General features: G+C 37.8%; 1 protein-coding gene across 1 annotated transcript in view; it reads left to right on the plus strand.

The window, feature by feature from the left end:
• The window catches only part of DNAH7 (dynein axonemal heavy chain 7), a 251,476-nt gene that overhangs the window by 117,026 nt on the left and 109,418 nt on the right, over positions 1-25,032 (plus strand). Inside the window, exons 36-43 of the mRNA XM_047084071.1 lie at positions 2,128-2,283; positions 2,992-3,160; positions 6,687-6,813; positions 8,271-8,490; positions 12,933-13,805; positions 15,836-16,065; positions 20,516-20,846; positions 23,526-23,872. Of these exons, the coding sequence (XP_046940027.1) occupies positions 2,128-2,283; positions 2,992-3,160; positions 6,687-6,813; positions 8,271-8,490; positions 12,933-13,805; positions 15,836-16,065; positions 20,516-20,846; positions 23,526-23,872 (2,453 nt within the window). The remainder of the gene's footprint in view (positions 1-2,127; positions 2,284-2,991; positions 3,161-6,686; positions 6,814-8,270; positions 8,491-12,932; positions 13,806-15,835; positions 16,066-20,515; positions 20,847-23,525; positions 23,873-25,032) is intronic.

The raw sequence follows: 25,032 nt of genomic DNA on the forward strand, positions 1-25,032 counted from the left end.
TGGACTAAAGATATGCTATTTTACATCACTAAATTATTGTACCTTTTTAAAGGTATTTTAATAAAAATAGCTTGTTGAGGATAAAGAAGTTCATCTCTGTTGAAAGGAAGGGGTGTTTTAATTAATTACACTTGATATTTAATTTTCAAAATTATTTAATATAAGAAGGATTATTATGTAGTAATAAGACTGACTGACTTCTGTAATGATTCCCATTGTGTGTTTGTTTAAAAAAAAATACTAGCTGCTATAACAGATAATGCCCCAAATCTCAGTAGCTTTACACAGTCTGTGTTCCTTTGTGTTTAGAGGGTCATATTGAACAAAGACTAGTTCTCGCCTCTAGTTTCAGATTTCTGAAGGCAGAAAGCTGCCTGGAGCTGTCAGTAAGTATCCCCAGCTTTGGCAGGACAAGTGAGTGCAAGTTTCCCAGGGGCAAGTGGACAATGTGGAAGATAAGTGGACTTCAGCCTTCTTGGGACTCCGTTCTAGATGACTACCCACAGCAGTGCCGCAGTGTGGAGCCCCATTACTTTCCTTATGGCAGAGAACTGCACAGTGTGGGTATCCCTTTGGAGTTTCTAAAGAATTTGCAGATCTGCTCCTCTGAGTAAACATTTAGAAGCTTTCCACGACAGCAGGCAAGACCACATTATCCAAGAGGAAACCACAGTGATGCCAGTGGGATAGGACTTTTGCCTATCTTCCTCTAGCTCTGTCCCCCACCCAGCTGCGGGTGGGAAGAAGATGGGAAAAAGGGAAAGGAGCCCAAATGAGCCATCAGGGATCCCTCCCCCATTGCAGGTTCTCAGTCAACTCACATTCCCCCAATTATGATAGTTCCTGTTTCTAGTTCTTTATTGATTTTTATCTTTTTATGTAATCTGTCAATCCTTTTGGAATATATTTAGGCATATGGTTAAATAATTGTCCTGATAACATTTATTGAATAATATCTTTCAGAACATACTGAAACGAAACCCTCATTATAATTTAAATGCTGTATACATCAGGAAATATCCAACAGCAGAGATGGAGAAGTTTTAAACTGAGATTTTATTTTTTTTTTTTTTAATTTTTTTTTTCAACGTTTATTTATTTTTGGGACAGAGAGAGACAGAGCATGAACGGGGGAGGGGCAGAGAGAGAGGGAGACACAGAATCGGAAACAGGCTCCAGGCTCCGAGCCATCAGCCCAGAGCCCGACGCGGGGCTCGAACTCACAGACCGCGAGATCGTGACCTGGCTGAAGTCGGACGCTTAACCGACTGCGCCACCCAGGCGCCCCTAAACTGAGATTTTAAATTAAGGTGTTGGTTTGGCCAAAGTTAAAAATCAATCTTGCTGAAAGTATACAGAAAGCTAAGGGATTTACCCAAGATACCATCAAGAGTCAAGGAATGGAGACTTGATAAGGTTAAACGCAATGGTTGGAGAAAAATAAGCCCATTTGTCATTTATACCCTCATTCCAAATTCAGCCCAGGCAAAACAAACAAACAAAAAACACTACTTTTTACAAAATGGGGAATGTACTTTGCATCTTATTTTGTAATCTGCTTTTTCTACCTAATCTATTGTAAATATTTTCCTATTTAATTATTCTTTCACAAGATGATTTGTAAAACACAATGTCTTGGTTAAGAATCATTGTAATTGCACCTGCTTTCTGGTGAAATCCATTTTGAAAATACGGTTATATTATTTAAGCTTCCTAACTTCTAGTCTGATAACTTGGTGTTTCAGTGGAAAGATAACAGACTATAATAAAAAGAACATTTATCTGGTAAGAGATGCATGGCGATCTGAATTCTTCCCCCTTCCCCCATCCCTGAGACCTTAAACGAGTTTCTTAGCCTCTGAGTCCCCATGATCTCTTGTTAAGAAGGAATGTGTACTCTGTGTGGTGGCTTTGGAAATCAGAGAGGCCATATGCATGGGGCCTGGACAAATAGAGACACCACTGATACAGTAACTGTTATTTCTATTGATTCCATCCCTTTTTTCACATTGTTACGACACTCTAAGTTTAGATTCAGGTGTGTCAATACTTTTGCTTAGTGTTTATTTTCAAAAGTCAGAGCATAATTCCAAACTATGGCTCATTTTATTATTTCCTATTATATAGAATTTTCTTTTAAATCAACTCAGCAAAGACATCTACAAGCCTCTGATAATTAACTTCTCAGCACAAACTACAGCAGCTCAAACTCAGAATATCATCATGTCAAAATTGGACAAAAGAAGAAAGGGAGTTTTTGGTCCTCCTTTGGGCAAGAGAATGGTAATTGCTCTGTTTCTATACGCATGGCACAGCACTGGTCCACTTCGCTGACCCTGCTACAGTCAGAAAAATGAAACAAGATAGACTAAAACTTGATATCTTTTTGTACACTGTTTTTTAATCACAAATTTTGATTAAGTTTCCCTAAAAGTGTGTTCATATTTGCATGTGCATTAGACAACTTGACATTAAAAACAAGCACTTGCCCTTTGAATTAAAAGTAAAATATTCATCTGGGAAATTATCTACCTTTCTACTTCCCTGATTAACATTTCTATTCAGCCATCTATGCTGCTTGCTCCTCTAGACCTTTGAACAACCCAGCTATCAATTGACTTCTCTGTGTTTCTTTGCCAGGAACACCCCTTTGAACCTAACTTTCACCACTCAGAGGTTATAATCATTTTAACATCCTAGCTTTCTCATTTACTTTAATGTATTGAAATTGTATAAGGAAAAAGAGGAGGCATATTGAGAAACAAATTGTGTGAGGGGATTATTAAGTCCTCAACTCTTAATCTATAAAGGTTAGTAATGAGACTTTCCCTATTCCTTGGAAGCATGGATGCTAGGGGATATTATTCTTTATTTGAAAAGAAACCATCATTTCTCACATATGTACTCTACATTCTTTGCCTCAACACGATTTACACAATAGGACATTAAGGTGTTAATATTTTATAATACTGCTTCTCTTTTTATTCTCAGGTTGTCTTTGTAGATGATGTCAATATGCCCGCTCGGGAAGTATATGGGGCTCAGCCACCCATTGAGTTGCTTAGACAATGGTTAGATCACTGGAATTGGTATGACCTAAAAGATTGTTCTATGATTAAGCTAGTGGACATTCAAATCATGTGCGCTATGGGACCTCCAGGTACGTTTTCTGAGTTTGTGATTACTAAGATTGAGAATCAGTCTGGTTATACCTAGAAAGATAGCTGGAGAAAGAAAGAGAAACCCAACTGGACAACTGAGTTACACTTTCTTGTGTATATATTTTCTCTGTGTCTTCTTTGTGACCTATGGAAATATAGTACAATGGTCAACACTATGAAGTGGGTTACCTTGCTTGGGGCCATTCTCCCACCAATTCTTCCAAATCCTTTTTCTCCCACCTTCTGGCACTTTGCTCTGAACTTCCTGTCTCTGCATTCTAAGGATCCAGATGCCCCTGGAGCAGCTCATTTCCCTCTCTTTTATTCCTTAATCCTTCAACTGTATGAAATTCCCTTTTCCGCTACTCCAATCAAGTCTCATTCTAGTGAGTCTTTGGATTTAGACAGGCTGTTAAGAAGAATTGAAGTAGCAAATAGTCAAAAGAATTAACCCTTGGGGTGCCTGGGTGGCGCAGTCGGTTAAGCGTCCGACTTCAGCCAGGTCACGATCTCGCGGTCCGTGAGTTTGAGCCCCGCGTCGGGCTCTGGGCTGATGGCTCAGAGCCTGGAGCCTGTTTCCGATTCTGTGTCTCCCTCTCTCTCTGCCCCTCCCCCGTTCATGCTCTGTCTCTCTCTGTCCCAAAAATAAAAATAAACGTTGAAAAAAAAAATTAAAAAAAAAAAAAAAAGAATTAACCCTTAAACATTCTTTGCGTATCTCAAGGGAAATTGATAAACTCAAAGGAATTTCTATACAAGGGAAATTTTTTTATGCTGGGGTATCGAAAGTGGCTTGATTCAAGTAACTGGACATCTTTAACTGTTCTTTTACTGAACTCAAGCTGGTATTCTAGTCTTTATTCATTATGTCTTTGTTTTTCTCTTTGAATCATCCTTGCCAGTTCTTTTAATTAAAATTTTTTTTTTAATTTATTTAAATGCAAGTTAGTTAACAGATAGTGGAGTCTTCGTTTCAGGGGTAAAATTTATTGATTGATCACTTATATATATCACACCCAGTGCTCATCCCAGCAAGTGCCCTCCTGAGTGCCCATCACTTATTTAGCCCATCCCCCACCCACCAGCCCTCCAACAACTCTCAGTTTCTCTGTATTTAAGAGTCTCTTATGGTTTGCCTCCCTCTCTCTTTTTATCTTATTTTTCATTCCCTTCCCTTATGTTCATCTGTTTTGTTTTGTTTCTTAAATTCCACATATGTGTGAAATCATATGATTTTTATCTTTCTCTGACTAATTTTGCTTAGCATAATACACTCAAGTTCTATCCACATTGTTGCAAATGGCAAGATTTCATTCTTTTGATTGCCAAGTAATATTCCATTGTATATATATGCCACATCTTCTTTATCCATTCATCAGCCAGTGGACATTGTGCTCTTTTCATACTTTGGCTATTGTTGATAGTGCTGCTATAAACACTGGGGTGCATTTGCCCCTTGAAATCAGCATTTTTGTATCCTTTGGATAAATACCTAGTTGTTACTCTAGTCTTTAAAAATTTCTTTTCTCTTTAAAAATAAAAAAAAATAAAAAGGCACCTGGGTAGCTCAGTCGGTTGAGCATCAGATCTCTGCTCAGGTCATGATCTCGCTGCTCATGAGTTCAAGCTCCACATTGGGCTCTGTGCTGACAGCTTGGAGCCTGGAGCCTGCTTCAGATTCTGTGTCTCCCTCTTTCTCTGCCCCTCCTCCCCCTCTCAAAAATAAATAAACCTTTAAAAAATTTTTTTAATTCCTTTTTTCTATATACCATTTCTTCAAGGAATCCCTTTGGTATTTGCCTCCTAACCTCTGAACTTATCTTCCCTATAATGCAGTCAGTTTGCTCTGAGTCAGTAATTGCTCTCAGCACACTTTCTAGACCACTTCAAATGCTTTTTTTCTTTTCTTTTTTTCTTCCAAGTTTTTATTTAAACTCCAGTTAGTTAACATACAGTGTAATGTTAGTTTCAGGTGTAGGACTCAGTGATCCATCGCTTGCTTACATTTAACAACCAATGTTCATCATAAATGCCCTCCATAATACCTATCCCCCATTCAGCTCATCCCCCATCTACCTCCCCTCCAGCAACCCTCAATTTGCTCTCTATAGTTAACAGTCTGGTTTATGGTTTGCCTCTGTTTTCTTTCTTTCTTTCTTTTTCTTTCTTTCTTTTTCTTTCTTTCTTTTTCTTTTCTTTTCTTTTCTTTTCTTTTCTTTTCTTTTCTTTTCTTTCTTTTCTTCCTTCCTTCCTTCCTTCCTTCCTTCCTTCCTTCCTTCCTTCTTTTTTTTTAACAAGATTCTTTTGTTCCTGGGTCTCAGACTTGGTTCTACTTTGCCTCTCTCCTACTACCCAAGCCAGTCATTTGTATCACATGTCCACTTTGCCCTGTTCCTTCGGGGACTGGACAGAGGAGTAGTCTGAAGCCATGAGGTATCTTTCCCTCTTGGACCCCATTTTCTAAACACATCACCATTTATGAATGATCTTTGGGAGGAAAAGTTGAAGACAGAGCTGGGAGATGTGATGTCTGGCCTTTGCTTCATTGACTGTTTCACCATCTCCTTAAGCTCGCCCCAGCGCATCAGCGTTCTTTATATTAAGTTTGTAAATACCATAGGCAAACACAGTTGTTTTGATGTGTAGACTACCAGTTATATACTTTCACACATTTCTCATATTTTCAGAATGAGCACCAGATAATTCAGTGATAGAAGCAAATACAGATTTACCTGGTTTTAAACAAATATAAAACATGAACCTACATATTTTTATGCAAAAATATGTTAGAGATATCACATACTTCTAAAATTACTTCGTTTCTAAAGATTTCATGATAGAATGCCCTTAAAAAGCAAATGTAATTTGCTTATGCATTTAAACATAACATCAATAATTTTTTCAGGTGATGTTACATTCTAAGTCTGTTATTAAAGCTTAATATTTAAAAATGTAGTCATTATTTCATGAAAGTGAGATAATCCCCCAGTTTTTTAAAATGCAAGTCAATGAAGTGGCCCCACAAGCCACATAGACTAGTCCTCAGGAAATTCATTTTAGGATGTGGGGGAAGAATTAGGCTATGTGCCAAGATGGTGCTGAATTTCACCCATGTGGGAATGACGCTAAAGTTTGATCAGTCGTGTTCCCCAATATTGTAGACAATATTACTATTGTATAATGTCATATCTGAATATTACATTGTAATGAGGATGTTTATAGTTTACTGCTTTGGGCTCTATGAGTCACAGAGAAGGTGGCTGATAGCTTTCTGTCTGGTCTCATTTCTTTTGGTAAATAAACCTGACCTAAGAACTCAATCAGATAATTCAACTAGAAAAAAGACTTAGTGAATTTGAGGGGAAAACTGTTTTCAGGTCACGGTTACCCGCATAATTGCTCTTCATTTCTCTGGATGCTGTGAATTTGTCCTCTTTCAAGTTATTTCATGCTATAAAATATCGGAGAAAAAAATTCTAGTGTGTAGCAGTAATGTTGTTAAGAGTTACTGTTTTTAATATTTAGGTGGTGGTCGAAATCCAATAACTCCCCGATACATGCGACATTTTAATATTATAACAATCAATGAGTTTAGTGATAAATCCATGTTTGCGATCTTCTCTAGAATCTTAACCTGGCATTTAAAGATCTGGTAAGTAATTTAAAGTGTGTTTCTTTTTTCATTATGGGGTATAAAGTCTTTTGGAAACGTATCAATATAAGTAGTGCTTCTCCAACTTTTCCATGAAAGCATCCCTAGATAAAGATAACAGGTAACACTGCTCTCCTCTGCTGCTCACATCTCCAGGTATGGGAGCATAACACAAGGGGACAGGGTACCTTTTTCTTTTTGTCTAAAGTCTTGGGTTTTAGCCCCCAAATCCATACAAATTTTGCACTCTGCTGTTTAATATGTCCACATTGGAATTGTCAATATTTTGAATTTTCACCGTGTAGTACAATTAATGCTGGAAAGATTTATGCCAGGTTTGTCCTGTGACTTTGATACCCTGTAGGGAATTCCCCCAGAAGGTTCATGTCCAAGTTTGAGTGTAGCTTGTACCCTGGAGAAATGTTGTTCTCTAGCTCTGGCCATTCAGTGCTTTTCAACATGATGAACGGAGGTTCAGGAGCCAAGTAGACCTGGGCAGTGCAAGTCTCAGTTCCCTGCTGTCCGTTCTCAGGTAATTGTCATTCCTTGCCCTCTCCTGTGATGATGGAGGAGGACAGCTGGCTCTTCCTCGAGCCAGAAGTAAAGATAGTCTGTTTTTCTAAATGGATATTCATTTCCCATGTTCTTTCTACCCTAATTGTGCCCTTTGCCCCTGTTTTTTTTAATCCTGCCACTCTATTTATTTCACTTTCTTTTTAACTTTCCTTTTTCTTTTTCTCTTTTTCTTATTTTTCCCATATTTTTATTTCCTTCCTTATTTTCTCTGAAAATAGTCATTTCACCAGTGTTCCTCAGAGATTTTATTTATTTATTTATTTATTTATTTATTTATTTATTTTAACATTTATTCATCTTTGAGAGACAGAGAGAGAGACAGAGCATAAGCGGGCAAGGGGCAGATAGAGGGAGACACAGAATCTGAAGCAGGCTCCAGGTTCTGAGCTGTCAGCACAGAGCCTGATGTGGGGCTCGAACCCACGAACAGTGAGATCATGACCTGAGCTGAAGTCAGATGCTCAACCGACTGAGACACCCAGGTGCCCCAAGGGATCCATTTATATGCAACTGAGAATGATGAGGGGTGAAAGAAGTTAGGACACATTTGTCTAGTGGATACTGGATTTGAGTTACATAATCCGGGTTCCTTGGCTGGCTCTTCTGTTCACTTATGTGGGTAATTTTAAGTCCATTACATTGGTCCTGGCTTCCTGTGGAGTTTCTTTGAACATAAAATAAAATAATGAATGGAAAGTTATTGTAAAAGAAATTAAAATTCTATCATCATTATTATTATTGGAAAAAGAAATGGTAATCTTGTAAATTAAATCAATTGGTTCAATCAGAAAAATTTTGCACTAGACATGTTAAATATCATTTATCTATGTATGTATGTATCATATTTGCTAACGCTTTCTTTTTTATCAAATTTTTTTAAGTTATAAATTTCCAGATGATTTTCTAGATTTGACCACACAAATTGTAAATGGTACCATGACTCTGTATAAAGAAGCCATGAAAAATCTGTTGCCTACACCAGCTAAATCTCACTACTTGTTCAACCTCCGTGATTTCTCTCGCGTTATTCAGGGGGTTTGTTTATCAAGACCAGAAACAGCAGAAACCAAAGAAGTGATTAAGCGTCTCTGGGTTCATGAGGTAAATTTTCATGTTATTGACAATTGGCTAAAAGAAACATTTAGCAATTTATATCGTTGAAATGTATTCAGCTATTTGGTATTATGAAGGCCAATCAATGATCAAGGTAATTTAAAAGAATAGTTAACACTAATATATTTCATGATATTTAAAATGCTTTATCTCGCAGTTTTAGAAATTTTTGTTGACATTTAAGATATTTTGAAGTAGGTATCACTTTGGGTCAATCTTTTTTAAGTTACTTAATCCTTGTTAGTTTTATTGTAAATAATTTTTGAGGTGGAATACTTTTTAAGTAATTGATTTTATAAGAAGTGAACGCATTTATTTACATTACTTGCAATATTTCCTTGCCAAAAAACTGCAGAGCAAACTAGTTTTGAGAGCACACAAACTATGTAAAAATATATTTAAGTTATCTCTGGGAAGAGGTATGTGGGTGAATATTTTCTTGTAAAAACTTGTGGAAAGAGGGAGAGAGAATACAAAAAACAAGACAGCAGAAATAATAATTCAATATTTTAAAAATAGGGGCGCTAGGTGGCTCAGCCGGTTAAGCGTCCAACTTCAGCTTAGGCCATGATCTCGTGATTCATGGATTCGAGCCCCGTGTCAAGCTCTGTGCTGACAGCTTAGAGCCTGGAGCCTGCTTTGCATTCTGTATCTTCTTCTCTCTCTACCCCTCCCCTACTCATGCTCTTTCTCTCTGTCTCTCAAAAATAAATAATCGTTAAAAAAAAAATAAAAATATTTTAAAAATAGACAAAGAATATAGGAAAGTTAAAGAAAAATGTTTTATTTTTAACATGTAAGTAATATAGCTATTTTAATTTAATAATGCAGTTAAGAAATTAGAAAATGGAATGTGCTGGTATGTTAAAACCATGTGCTGTGGAGACATAAGTTTCTAAAGGGTGTTTACAAATTCCATTTCTGTTGGCTTTTTATTCTACAGTCTGAATTCCTAAATCCTCACACATTCAAATATATGTCCAAATGAAAGTCTATTCTGGGTGGCTAAGTAGGTCAAGGATCTGACTTCAGCTCAGGTCATGATCTCGTGGTTTGTGAGTTCGGGCACGGTTTGAGATCAAGCCCCGCGTCGGGCTCTGTACTGACAGCTCAGAGCCTGGAGCCTGCTTCAGATTCTGTGTCTCCCTCTCTCTCTGCCCCTCCCCTACTTGCGCTCTCTCTCTCTCTCTGAAAAATAAATAAACATTTAAAAGGGGAAAAAAAGTCCATTCTACTCAAATATTTTGGCCACAGCAAGGTCCCTAAAAGTAATTTTTTGGAAAAGTATGATCTGTGATTCTTACTGTACTCTTCTGCAGGTCCCTTAGTTGCCTGAGTGGGATCTGTATTTGGGGACACAGACGCAGGCTCTAAGTCTAGTAGGCCACAGAGTGATAGAAATAGCTGAAAGGTGGAGAGGGAGAGAGATGTGAGAGAAGGATGTCACTGACTTCATCAAAAGAGTTAATTTTGTCAGCAGCCAAATCTTGCTCTAGGAAGATCTGGCATCCTCCACTTGAGCTTCACCCTTGATATTCCTTCTGCCTAGAATACTCTTCCCCCCGTTATCCACAAAGCCTGCCTACTTCCTTAAGGTCTCTGCTCAAATATCCTCTTTCCATAGAGGCTTGCCTGAGGCCATCCCTACCTGCCATAGCTCTTTTTCCTTTAACCTTTTGCTTCATAACACTGAACATCACTTGACATTGCCTATATTTTGGCTTATTTAATGTCTCTACTGGAAAAGAAGCTTGCTGAAAGCAGCATCTTTACTTACTCTGTACTTACCCCAGTGCCTGACACATGGCAAGGACACAGCAAATATTGTGTGAGTGCATAAGGGGAGGAAGAAAGGCAGTCTTATGATACATGACATGTTTCATCACTTGGGATTATACATACCATTGCTTTCTTTGATTCGTGGGAGCAGTTCATATGTGCTATTATATACTTATAGTATGTGCCATTATTCTTTATACTTTTCCAAATCTTATGCTGCCTTTGATGGTAGATTATTGAGTTTTGACGCTGGCTGTTGAGCTCTTAGGCCATTTAATGAGATCCTTAATATAATAACTTGAAATTTTTTTGTTAAAAAACTTTTTTTTATTACCTTTATTTATTTTTGAGAGAGTGAGACAGAGCGCTAACGGGGGAGGGGCAGAGAGAGGAGACACAGAATCCGAAGCAGTCTCCAGGCTCTGAGCAAGCATTCAGCACAGAGCCCGACGTGGGGCTCGAACCCACGAACCATGAGACCATGACCTGAGCTGAAGTCAGATGCTTAATTGACTGAGCCACCCAGGTGCCCCAATAACTTGCGATTTTTAATGGCTACTTCATATAACATAATGAGTTTAAGTCCTCAGTTCAAAACCTTATAATAGCACTTTATTAAGAGGGATTAAAAATAAAAGTCTGGTGGCCCATAAGATGTTATATGTGTACCTCTTTCCTGGTTCCCCTCAGGCTGCCTCCTTCTCTCACATTCATTCAGCCTTCACCATCAGCACAGGCCTCCTGGCTATTCTCTCTTCCTGGAATGCTCTTACCCCAGATATTGATCCTGTAGGTTAGCTTTATACTGCCTTTGATCAAATGTCTCCCTGTCGATGAGGTCCACATTGACCACCCTCGTGAATATCACAGGCTCATACCCCATCAACGGTTCCAGTCTTTCTTGACTTGCTCTATTTTTCTTATTTTCATAGCATTTGTCAGCATCTAACATGCCATATAATTTATTTGTTTTGTTTATTGTCCATCTCTCTCAGATAGTGGGCAAGCTCCATGAGGGCAGAGTTGCTTTTTATTTTTTTATTTTTTGTCACTGATTTATCCACAGTGCTGAGAACAGGGCTAGGCACATTGTTCTCAACACTTCAAAAAATATGAAGTGATTGAACTTACTTAGCACTCTATTTGGGCTTTGTTTCTATTCACTCAAAAAAGATTTCCTGAGGGTCTAATATATGTCAGATACTACGCTAAGTGTGCTTTTCCTTTCCAGACCCTTTCACCAAACTAGAGGACCTAATATAATTTTACTAAATAGTTTTCAAGGTATGAAACTGGCTTACTAGTTTACATTCCCTCTGGTTTCTCCATGGCTTTCAAATGTTAGCATGCATAACATCTGATTTGCTTGTTAAATATAAATAGTCTGCACAAGGGATCCAAAGAAAAAATAAATTGGATGTCATCAAAGTTAAACATTTTCATGCTACAAAGGACACTATCTAGATAGTGAAAAGATAACCTGTAGAATGGGGAAAAATAGCTTCAAGTCATAGATCTGATCAGTGTCTAATATCCAGAAAACATAAAGAATTATTACAACTCAACAGTAGAAGACAAATAACCCAATTTAAAAGTGGGAAAAACATTTGAATCGACATGTCTCCAAAGATGATATGGCCAATAAGCACGTGAAAAGATGTTCAACATCTTTAGTCATCAGCGAAATGCAAATCACCACCCCAGTGAAGTTTACCTCACACCCACTAAGATGGCTGCAATAAAAAAAAAAAACAGGCAAGGATGGTGGTGGAATCATAGCCCTCATGTACTGCTTGTGGAAATGAAAAATGGTGCACCTACTTTGAAAGACAGCTTGGTAGTTCCTTAAAATGTCAAACATAGAGATACCAGCAATTCTGCTCCTAGCCATGTACCCAAGAGAATAGAAAACACGTGTCCACACAAAAACCTATACCCAAATATTATTAGAATTATTCATAATAGCCCCAAACTGGAAACAACTCAGATATACATCAGCTGATGAATAAACAAAATGTGACATAGATAGATAGATAGATAGATCATATATGTATATATATAGTGGAATTTTATTCAGCCCTGAAAAGAAATACTGATGCATGCTACAGCATGAATGAACCTAGAAAGCATCATGCCAAGTGAAAGAAGCCAGACACAAAAAGGTGACATATTATATGATCCCATTTATATGAAATGTGCAGAGTAAGAAAATTTGTAGTGACAGAAAGTAGATTAATGGTTGTAATGTAATGCAGTGCAGGTATTACTATTTCCATTCTGTACATAAAGAAGCTGATGCAGATAGGTTTAGTAATTGCCCCCAAATGCCAGAAGTTTTGCTGACAAATATGTGCACTGCTTATATGATACATGTATCAGTCTGCTAGGGCTACCATAACAGAACGCCACAGTTCGTCTGAACCTGGTCTTTGGTTTGTAAAAAAAAAAAAAAAAAAAAAAAAAAAAAAAAAAAAAAAAAAAAAAAGTTTGTAATAAGAAATACAAATTTTTAATAAATATGGGCCTATTTAGATTTAAAAAAAAATAAATTTCCTGAGAGTACTTTTTATACTACTTGAGATTAGTATGTAAATAAAACTACAAAAATAGAAGAATCCATTCCTAATGCTGCTGCTTGATTATCATTACAGGTCCTTAGAGTGTATTATGATCGCCTTCTGGATAATGCAGATAGAAGTTGGCTTATCAACTACATTCAAGAAATTTTGGTAAAATACATGGATGAAGATTTTCATGAGCTTTTCCAAGCTTTAGACTTTGATAATGATGGAGTCGTAGGAGAAGACGACTTGCGGAGCTTAATGTTTTGTGATTTCCACGATCCTAGGAGGGAGGACACCAACTATAGAGAAGTTGCAGATGTGGACCATCTTCGGATGATAGTAGAAGTTCACCTAGAAGAATACAACAATATGAGCAAAAAAACCATGAACCTCGTCTTATTCCGATTTGCCATAGAACACATCAGCAGGATTTCCAGGATCCTGAAGCAGCCACGCAGCCATGCTCTTCTGGTTGGTGTTGGAGGGAGTGGAAGGCAGTCTGTCACCAGATTAGCTGCCCACATGGCTGATTATACAGTTTTTCAGGTTGAAATCTCCAAGGGCTATGGTACTTCTGAGTGGCACGAAGATCTAAAGGTCATCTTGAGGAAATGCGCCGAAGGTGAGATGCATGGTGTCTTCCTGTTTACAGACACTCAGATTAAAAGGGAGTCATTTCTAGAAGATGTCAACAATCTGCTGAATGCTGGGGAGGTTCCAAATCTCTTTGCATTAGATGAGAAGCAGGAGATCTGTGATAAGATGCGTCAGTTAGATCGCCAACGGGATAAAACCAAACAAACAGATGGAAGCCCCATAGCTCTTTTCAATATGTTTCTTGATCGCTGCCGCAACCAACTGCACGTGGTCCTCGCCATGAGTCCCATTGGAGATGCATTTCGGATTCGCCTTAGGAAGTTCCCTGCTCTTGTTAACTGCTGTACCATTGACTGGTTTCAGGTATTGCCATGTAAATTTTAGATAGACTTCTAAAAATGTTGTGTCGTCATCATCATCTTGACTTACTTTATAGACTCCCCCCTCCAAAAAAAAATGTAGTTTAGCAGAATCATCTAAACTACAAGAATTTTCTAGTTCAAAAAATCTTCATGATAGAAAAAAAAACATTTTATTCTTAATAAATACCATCATTAACCTCAATATACTATAAAAGGTTTTAGGATAAATTTGGGTGTCAGTCAGGGTCCTGACAGGGATCAGCACACTGGAAGGCTCCACTGAGGAAAGATGAATGAAGGCACCACTCACAGAGGTGTAGGTGGGGGTAAATGAACTGAGAGGAGATGGTGAAACGGTGAGGAAGGGGTGGAACATAGTAGGGAGTTGTTATTATAATTTGGGTATAAAGGGGCATTGGGAGGAGAACGTGTCGCTGGAGCTTGGAGCTGTGGAAGTAGGACTACCTGACAGGAGCAGGAACCCAAAACCTACCTAAGCTTCTGCTGGAAAGGAAGGGAGGACATAAATGTGCCTGCCTCCACCCTCCAATCTTTTTCTGATAGTCAAATCCAGCAGGAAGTCAAAAGGAAGAAATCCAGAGTGATACTTTTGGTAGTAAACTTCAGAATGAGGAAGCACAGAGCAGATGAGATCAGAGTGTGTGGTGGGAAGTCTGTGGGCTGTGGCAGAGGTCCCATGAGGGAGAGCCAACCTCTAAGCATTTTTGACCTTGGGGAATTGACATAACCCCTCTGCTCTTCCATTTCCTGCTACGATTGTTTCATGCAAAACATATTTATGGAACTCTTGCTCAATAGCAGGTACGATCCTAAATGCTGGAAGCAAAAAAAAAAAAAAAAAAAGAAAGAAAGAAATAGATGGGGCTTCTGCACTCCTTGAGCTTACTTTCTAGAGACAGACAAATTAACAAAAAATCATTCTGTTCTCAGGCTAGCATATGGGGAGTAAAAGGCTTTCTGAGTAGGTGATCTTTACAAGGAAACAAGGCAGACAAAAAGCGTCAGTACTGAGAGGACCTCGGCATATCTAGTGAAGGCAAGGGGCTGTGGAAGGAATGAGTGTGTGAGGTAACATGGGGTAGCAGGTGCAGGAGAACTGAGGGAAAAGCAGCAGAAGTGAGGTCAGAAAGGTGGGAAGAACTGTGTGACAGGCAGAGATTTATAAGTTGGTTTTGGATTTGAAATATACTGGGAAGTCTTTGAAGGATTATAAATTGGAGAGATGAGATGATTTACATTTTGAAAAAATCACCTTGCCAGGTGTAGAGAGCACACAAGCAGGGAGACCAGTTAGAACACTGTTGGAATATTTCAAGCAGATGAAAACAGAGTTGAATTGGGGTGGTTGTTGTAGATGTGGGAAGAAGAGAAAGGATTTGGAAGCTACTGTAGGGTCAGTGCCCACAGAACTTGTTTATGGGATGGATGGAAGGTTGAGGAACAGGAGAGTTACCAAGGATGATTCCTGCATTTTGGCTGGAGCATGGGGTGGATGGTGGGTGGTGTTCACTAAGTTGGGGAAGACAGCAACCATTTTGGGGTAGATAGTTTGGGACATGTTTTGGACTTGTTGGAGATACAGGAGGAATCAAGGAGATAGTTGTTCATATGATTCTGGAGTTTAGGGGAAAGGATAATAACATTTACTAGGGAGAATTAATTGGGAGAATTAAATGAGATAATACCAGTAGGATGCACACAGAAATGGACATTCCATAAGTTTAGTTCTTTCCTCTTCCTTGCTCCTACAATACTCATGAACAATTTTTTTAACCTTTGAGCAAGCCATGAAGAGTTAATATTACTTGCACTAGCTACTGGCTCCCTGTCCTAAGCATTGAAGTCCTTGTGTGGGGGGAAGAAGAAGTTCCTCATGGAAGTGTCCCTCCTGCCCCATTCTTCATGTGTCCCCTTCCATTTCAAACACCCATAAATTACTAAGGACTGCAGTAGTAACAGACTTCCACTAGTCATTTTGATCAAGTGCTAAAGCATTTATCTTATATTTAGTCATGGCCTGAAGATGCTCTCCAGGCAGTTGCCTCACGCTTCTTGGAAGAAATTGAAATGTCAGAGGAAATACGAGAAGGCTGTATCAACATGTGTAAAAGCTTCCACACTTCTACTATAGATTTATCAACATCCTTCTTTGTTGAACTTCAAAGATACAATTATGTGACTCCTACTTCTTATCTTGAATTAATCTCCACTTTCAAACTGTTGTTGGAAAAGAAAAGAAGGTAAAAATGAAATTTCATATTTCTAAGTAAGCAATGGTGGTTTAAAAATATTTGTACAAAAATGACATGGTTATGATGTTAGAGATTTATTTTGCATATGCGTATGCATGTACATATATATGAACTGTGAGTTTTGTTAAATCTTTAAATGATGTATTCCACAAACATTTGTAGGATTGGGAGAAGGTCTGATGCATTGTCTTGAACATCCTAAGTGCATAATCATAGTTGTTGAAAGAATAAAGGTGGGCCTCTCAGAGCTGGGCTAGGACTCCAGGATCCTTTGACAATGATATTGAGTAAACACCAATAGAGAGAATTTTTTTTTTATAAGTAATTAGATAAAACTGCAGAGTAGCTGAAACCCAGAGACAGCTACTCTGTCTACCTAGCCAACTTTCCTTCTTTAAACTTTCGTTTGAAAACATTGATAGAAATATCAATCAGCTTAACATACTACAGAATGTATCAGTGTGAGTTCTTAATTTCGTTGAGGGTGACTTATAGTGCAAAAGTATTATTCAGAAGCTTCTGTGGTTCCATAAAACACTCAATATATTATAAAATGTAAAAACATTATTTTAAGCTAGAAAGCTAGAAGTTTAGAAGTTTTAGTGATCTGCCTTCTAAGGGAGCTTTTAGCTAATGTTTGATCATTTCAAAAAGTTATTTAAATAAATTTTTTTACATTGCATTTATAATCTTTAATAGTTTTTATTTCCCTTTGAGGTCTGATTTAACCAATCAAACTTTCCTAGGTCCTTATATAATTTATAAAATCTAGTCAGTTAAACTAATACATAGGGTGAGCCTTACGTTCTTTTAATTGTTTGAATATTATCTATAAACTTTGAGATATTTTTACCTTAAAACAGAAGTCTATCTTAAATATAGAGAACAAACAGAGGGTTACTGGAGGGATTGTGGAAGGGGGGATGGGCTAAATGGGTAAGGGGTACCCTTACTCCTGAAATCATTGTTGTACTATATGCTAACTAACTTGGATGTAAATTAAAAAAAAAAAAACACAACAAAAAACAGAGTCTATCTCTTGCTCAATTGCACAATTTATACTGGACTATAAGGTTAATCTGTTAGTCTAACAGACCAAATTCTTCTAAATATTAAAAATATATACTTAAAACACCAATGTGCACAGATTTCATGCCACAAAAATATTAACACAAAGATTAATGTTTGCATATTAACTGTTAATTTTAAATCTTCCTGTGCTAACCGACTATGTGAAGCATTTGAAGCACCTTTTCTCGTACTGTCCAGGATGCTACCTAGATCCTGGTAGGACCCTCCTCATCCATATTGACAGTGACTATTGTAATACCTTCTCCAGCTCGGGTGTCCGGGCTTTCCTGTGCACCATGATCCATACCCCTGTGTTTGAATCCTACTATTAGTACTTTCTGTATGTACCTAGTGAAATCTGCAACCCCTACCCAGGGCTGCTACATGAATTGGCTGAATTTTATAATTGCTTTGGCTGTCAAAATAATTATCTTTTCATGTAGATCTTATGATCTTTAACTTAAAGGAATCTTGCCTTTTTTTTTTTTTTTCTTCCATATTTTCCCATCCAGGAGGATTGACACCTTTTAGAGAGTCTGATTAAATTTTGGTCACTTAGGGGCACCTGGGTGGCTCAGTCGGTTGAGCGTCCAACTTCGGCTCAGGTCATGATCTCACAGTTCGTGGGTTCGAGCCCCGCATCAGGCTCTGTGCTGACGGCTCAGAGCCTGGAGCTTGCTTCGGATTCTGTGTCTCCCTCTCTCTCTGCCCCTCCCCCACTCACACTTTGTCTCACTCTGTTTCTCAAAAATAAATAAATGTAAAAAAAATTGAAAAAATAAATTTTGGTCACTTATATCTCTATTTGTACACTCACAAGGTTTAAGGCCATCCTAACTGAAAGTAATATTATGAAAACGAGATAGAAAGTTATAGGAGGATTGAAAGCAATAATTTTCTAGGAATTTTTTCAATATTCTTCTTGGCCTTTCAAATCTTCCTCTCTTATAACAAAAAATTCTCCTTTACCTCAACCATTCTGTGGTTACTCTTCCCTTAATGGCTAATGCCTTCAGATGTCTTTAGAGCCAGGCACTATGGTAACCTAGAAGCAAGGAGGTCAACTGCCAGGACACCAAGAGTTTAGCTAGCAAATCATCACATGGGCTGAGCCACAATATGAAAACTCTTCATGCCGGCAGGAGTGAGACCTTTCCTGTTTTGTTCAACTAAAACCAGACTCACAGATAATACGGTATCATGTATCCACTCCCCTCAGTTCCCATTATGTCAAGTATTTTGCTGATTCAGAGGGAATCAACAACGTATGACAAAACATGGTATACCCTCACCTTTTCTTTTTTTTTCTTCCAAGCTTTTATTTAAATTCAGGTTAGTTAACATGTGGTGTAGTATTGGTTTCAGGAGTAGAATTTAGTGATTCATATAACACCCAGTGCTTATCCCAACAAGTGTCCTCCTTAATGCCCATCACCCATTTAGCCTATTCTCTGCCCACCTCTCCTGCAGCTACGCTCAGTTCTATAGTTAAGAGTGTCTTATGATTTGCCTCCCTCTCTGTTTTTATGTTATTTTATTTTTCCTTCCCTTCCGCTCTGTTCCTCTGTTTTGTTTCTTAAATTCCACATGAGTAAAATCATATGGCATTTGTCTTTCTCTGACTGACATATTTAATTTAGCATAATACACTCTAGTTCCATTCATATCATTGCAAATGGCAAGATTTCATTCTTTTTATGGCTGTGTAATATTCCATTGTAGATGCATACCACATCTTCTTTATCCATTCATCAGTTGACGGACGTTTGGGATCTTTCCGTAATTTGGCCATTGTTGCTAATGTTGCTGTAAACATTTGGGTGCATATACCCCTTTGTATCCTTTGGGCAAACATTTGAGTGCATGTGCCCCATATTTTTGTATCCTTTGGGTAAATATTCAGGAGTGTAATTGCTGGGTGGTAGGGTAGTTGTATTTTTAACTTTTTGAGTAACCTCCATACTGTTTTCCAGAGTGGCTGCACCAGATTGCATTCCCAGCAACAGTGCAAGAGGGTTCCCCTTTCTCTGTATCCTCGCCAACATCTGTTGTTTCTTGAGTTGTTAAATTTAGCCATTCTGATAGGTGTGAGCTAGTATCTCATTGTGGTTTTAATTTGTGTTTCCCTGATGGTGAGTGATGTTCAGCATCGTTTCATGTGTCTATTAGCCATTTGGCATACCCTCACTTCTAAATTTTTTTTAACCCCTCTGTGGCCGTCTTTTTAATGTTCCCCTGGTTAACCTATTCCAGCTTGGATCAGATAAGCCCTCAGCTGAAGGGCGTGCTTCTGCCTTTAGACAGTTATCAGGTTGGTTTGTTATCTACTCCAACCTCCTTTTTGAAGATGATTTCAAAAATGTGTCACCTTTTACTTTGAAACATTGTGGTATATCAAATACTTGAAATGAAACAAATTAGGAGCACCTGAGTGGCTCAGTTGGTTAAGCATTTGACTATGGATTTTGGCTCAGGTCCTGATCTCACAGTTGGTGAGTTCGAGCCTTGCACTGGGCTCCGTGCTGACAGTGCAATGCCTGCTTGGAATCCTCTCTCTCTCTCTCTCTCTCTCCCTTCCTCCCTTCCTCCCTCCCTTTCTCTCTGCCCCTCCCCTACTTGTGCACACTCATGCTTTCTCTAAATAGATAGATGATAGATAGATAGATATAAAGAAACAAATTATAAAGAAGAGTTTCTCTACATTTAATGGATAATTATCCAGAGACATATATGAATGCAGATAAAAAATTTAAAGCACATTAAAATACTACTATATTCCTAATCAAGTATTATTACCTTGTAGTCATTTTGTACCAAAAAAGTGTTGAGTTGTATTATCTATCCTATTTGTCACTTTTGTCTTCATAAAAAATTATTTCAAGATATTGAACACTTCTTAAAATCATCGGGCACCTTTTCAAGCATTCAAAGTCCTATATTTCGGTCCCTGAAGTATATTTGAAAGATATGATTGTAAAAAGGTTTTAAGGAACATTAGTGTTGTAGTAATAAACTTCCCAAAGTGACTAAACTTAGAGGGCATGCCATTCATTTTGATAAAGAGCACTCCTTGCCTTGTGCCTAGTATCTAATAAATCACAGAATAACTTTTGAATTTCTGTTACATGCCTGGATATTGGGCTAGGTAGTGGAAATAGAAAAACAAGCACGGCTTATTTTTGGCTCTTAATCGTGCACAATGCAGTGTTCTAAAGTTCATATTTTTTGACAAATGGTGATGTGAAAATCTTTCATACCGCTCCCTTAGTTATGTCTGGAAAAATTCTGCAAAGCTCAAGAATTTTTTTTTTTTCCTTAAAGGATACAGAACTTGATGCCTAACCTTGTTTTATCTGTTTGCTCCCAGTGAAGTAATGACAATGAAGAAGAGGTATGAAGTGGGTTTGGACAAACTGGATTCCGCTGCATCCCAAGTAGCCACCATGCAATCTGAGTTAGAAGCTCTACATCCACAATTAAAAGTTGCCAGCAAAGAGGTGGATGAAATGATGGCAGTCATCGAAAGGGAGTCGGCGGAAGTCGCCAAAACTGAAAAAATAGTGAAAGCTGATGAGACCATAGCAAACGAACAAGCTATGGCCGCCAAAGCCATCAAAGACGAGTGTGACGCTGACCTGGCAGGGGCCTTGCCGATATTAGAGTCGGCGCTGTCTGCCCTTGATACTCTCACGGCACAGGTGAGAACACGGTGACACTCTCGAAGACACGCATCATCACAGCCTGAGAGTGTTTACCGTTGTGGCCTACCATCTGCTCTGTCTGTCCCAATTAGTCTCCACATTTAATGCAATCGAAATCATTTTCAAATTGGCGAAAGAATTCCCTAATTGACCTGGCAAAAAAGCAATGCGTGCGCCCATGAATTTGGGAAAAGTAGGGGCGCCCGGGTCGCTTAGTTGGTTAAGCCTCCGACTTCAGCTCAGATCACCATCTTGCAGTTCGTGGGTTGGAGCCCTGCGTGGGGCTCTGTGCTGACAGCTCAGAGCCTGAGCGTGCTTTGGATTCTGTGTCTCCCTCTCTCTGTGTCCTTCCCCCACTCATGTTGTCTCTCTCTTCCTCTCTCTTTGTCTCTCCCTCTCTCTCTCTAATATAAACGTTAAAAAAACTTTTTTAATTAAAAAGAATTTTGGAAGAGAAGAAAGCTGCCAAGTTTTATAACCTACCTTGAAAGCTCTGTTCTTTTAAGAACTTTGCACAATAACGGGTCGCCTGGGTGGCGCAGTCGGTTAAGCGTCCGACTTCAGCCAGGTCACGATCTCGCGGTCATGAGTTCGAGCCCCGCGTCAGGCTCTGGGCTGATGGCTCAGAGCCTGGAGCCTGTTTCCGACTCTGTGTCTCCCTCTCTCTCTGCCCCTCCCCCGTTCATGCTCTGTCTCTCTCTGTCCCAAAAATAAATAAAAAACGTTGAAAAAAAATAAAAAAAAAAAAGAACTTTGCACAATAACTTCGCAGCACAATAGTGGACAGAAGCACAAGACTTTAAGTATGTATTTTGATTCTGAGGTGCACCTTTTTCATAGACGCTTTTGTAATTGATATCTACCTTACAATAGATGTGATAACATAATGTGTTAATGTTTGTTAGTGTTTTGGGTTTTTTATTTTTGTGATACTTAATAATATGCCTTACAATGTTATACTTTATAATAGCATGTCTTAAACTTGATGAAATGTAGTAATAAAAATTTAGATGTGAAAGGGTTTCAGTTAAGAAAGATGAAGGTGATTTTTAAAAGTAGTGTTGAGAATCGTGACTAAACTTTTGGGTGGAGGTAGGAGAGACCATTAGATCCTTTCTTCACACCTCACTTCAAAATAGATTTCAGAATGATTGAAATGTAAATATAAATAGCTATATTACTATAAAATAGTAGAAAATGCAGGTCATGTTTATATCTTGGAGTGGATTAGGTCCTTGGGTTTCTTTGATATGAGAGAAATCAGAAAAAAAAAAAACTAAGCAAAATTATTTGTAATATATATGCTCTGGATACTTTTCTGTTTTTTCATAACTAATAAAATTCTTTAAGTTATAAATTTTAGTCCCTAAAAACAACACATTTTTTTTTGTTATAAACATCACAGAAGTGTAGAAACATGGGGGGAAAATATTTAAACTACATGGCAAACAAAAGATTAATATGCCTCTATGTGAAAAGCTCTTAAAAATCAATAAGAAAAAAATAGCCGTAAGATAAGAGAGTAAACGATATAAAGAAGTAATTCACAAAAGAGGAAATGCAAATAGTCAATAAACATATGAAGATCTATCCTACTTCATTTATATTTTAAGAAATACAGATTAAAATATTTCTTTTGCCTGTCAGAATGCCTGGCATTGTTGCTAAGGGTATATGTAGTAAAACAGGCATCCTTATATACTTTATGGAGAGTAGTTTGTCAATATGTGTCCAAAGCTTTAAAAACAAAAGACATAAAGGGGCGCCTGGGTGGCGCAGTCGGTTAAGCGTCCGACTTCAGCCAGGTCACGATCTCGCGGTCCGGGAGTTCGAGCCCCGCGTCGGGCTCTGGGCTGATGGCTCAGAGCCTGGAGCCTGTTTCCGACTCTGTGTCTCCCTCTCTCTCTGCCCCTCCCCCGTTCATGCTCTGTCTCTCTCTGTCCCCAAAATAAATAAATGTTGAAAAAAAAATTAAAAAAAAAAAACATAAAGTTCTTAATTCAGCATGGAAATTATAATAGTAAAAAATAGAGGAAGAAACATAGGGCATGAGACTTATGGTTCATATCTATACATCAGAAGGTCATGCAGCCATTAAAATGAAGTGTTTCATAGCATGAAAGGATGTCCGCTATATATTGTTATTGAAATATAAAAAGTTTTAAAACAGCATTATGTTATGTATACTATAATTCCATTGGTCAAAATGTAGCATATACACTAATTTGTAGCCTATATGTACACAGAAGAACATAGGGAAGAAATGTAAATAAAAATATTTCCAGTAGTTAACTAGCTAATATGGGATTATAGGAGACTTTTATTTGTATAATTTCTCTGTATTTTCTAGCGTTTACATCTATTGCTTTTATAGTTTTTAAGAAGCTATAAAACTCTTATTTTGCAACAGTCAGATCTCTCTTAAGCATTTTCGAAGTAGACTTTATGTCATAAGTAATCTCACATTAAGGTATCTTTCCACTTTTCTTTTTCATGTTTAACTTTGGGACAAACTTCTCAATGCTTTTTGGCACAATTCTATCACTGCCACTATTTCTACACAATGAACAGAATGAGTTTCTGTATCTTATGGTTTAGTTTGAAAATAGGAGCCGATTATGAGTCATGCATAAACAAACAGTTCTTTCCTCATACTTAGCATGTTGTTATTTCAAGGACATTACAGTGGTAAAATCCATGAAGAGTCCTCCTGCTGGTGTCAAGCTTGTTATGGAAGCTATATGCATCTTGAAAGGCATCAAAGCTGACAAAATCCCTGACCCAACAGGTTCAGGAAAAAAAATAGAGGATTTCTGGGGTCCAGCTAAGAGACTTCTTGGTGACATCCGATTTCTACAGTCACTTCATGAATATGACAAGGACAACATTCCAGCAGCTTATATGAATATCATAAGAAAACATTATATTCCAAACCCAGATTTTGTTCCAGAAAAGATTAGAAATGCTTCCACGGCAGCTGAAGGTCTGTGCAAATGGGTCATAGCAATGGATTCATACGATAAGTAAGTACTGACTGAAAAAAACCCCACAGGGGCTCCTGGGTGGCTCAGTCAGTTGAGCGTCCAACTTCAGCTCAGGTCATGATCTCACAGTCTGTGAGTTCGAGCCCTGCATCGGGCTCTGTGCTGATGGCTCAGAGCCTGGAGCCTGCTTCCGATTCTGTGTCTCCCTTTCTCTCTGCCCCTTCCCTGCTCATGCTCTGTCTCTGTCTCAAAAATAAATAAAAACATTAAGAAAAAAACATTTAAAAAAACCCACAAAACCCTGCTATGTTTTATTTTCCCATTTGGCCATTTAGAGAATATAAAACTTAAAAGCTATACAGGTGAGAGGCTCCTTGGAAAATCACATCTAATACCTGCTGTATGTGTACATATCTACTGGAGGCAAGACTGTACCAGTGATAGGGTATAACAGAGTGTGCTGAAACTTTTTTGGACTCAGGAACCCTTTATACTCTTAAAAATTATTGAAGACACCAAACCCTTTTGCTTATCTACCATATTAGAAGTTGAAATGGAGAAATTTGAACAACTATTAATTCATAAAAACATTACATGTTACATAAGTAACTTATTTTTTTAATCCACATTTTTCACACAAAAAATTATGAAAACAGTAGTGGTGTTTTATAGTTTTGTAAATCTCTTTGATATGTGTCCAATAGAAGACAGCTGGACACGCCAATCTGTTTCTTCAATCTGTTGCAATATATTGTTTCAATTGAAGTATATGAAGAAAATACAGCCTAAACACAGACGTTTTAGTTGGACACTAGAGGATCTCATGGACTCCCTGAAGGGGATGAAGCATGCCTTGGACCACATTTTGGAAACCACTAGTGTAATATATATTCTTTGTGAGACAACGAGCCTTTTTTTGATGATTGTGTGAGAATATATATATATATATATATATATACATATATATATATCATATATATATACATATATATATATATCATATATATATATATACGTATATATATATATCTTTTACAAAACAGAAATTACTGGTTTATTCTTCAAAGAGCAACAGTTACAGGAAGTCTTTCAAACTCCTACACCGTTTGAATAATTGTGCATATATATTACACACTGCGTATATTTTGGATCATGATATGTTAATGATGAAGTTTAATTTAATATTTTGACATTTATTT

Source organism: Lynx rufus, unplaced genomic scaffold, assembly GCF_022079265.1.
Source record: "Lynx rufus isolate CCGP_SWC_20201006 ecotype Redwood Valley unplaced genomic scaffold, mLynRuf1.p SCAF_2, whole genome shotgun sequence".
NCBI lineage: Eukaryota > Metazoa > Chordata > Mammalia > Carnivora > Felidae > Lynx > Lynx rufus.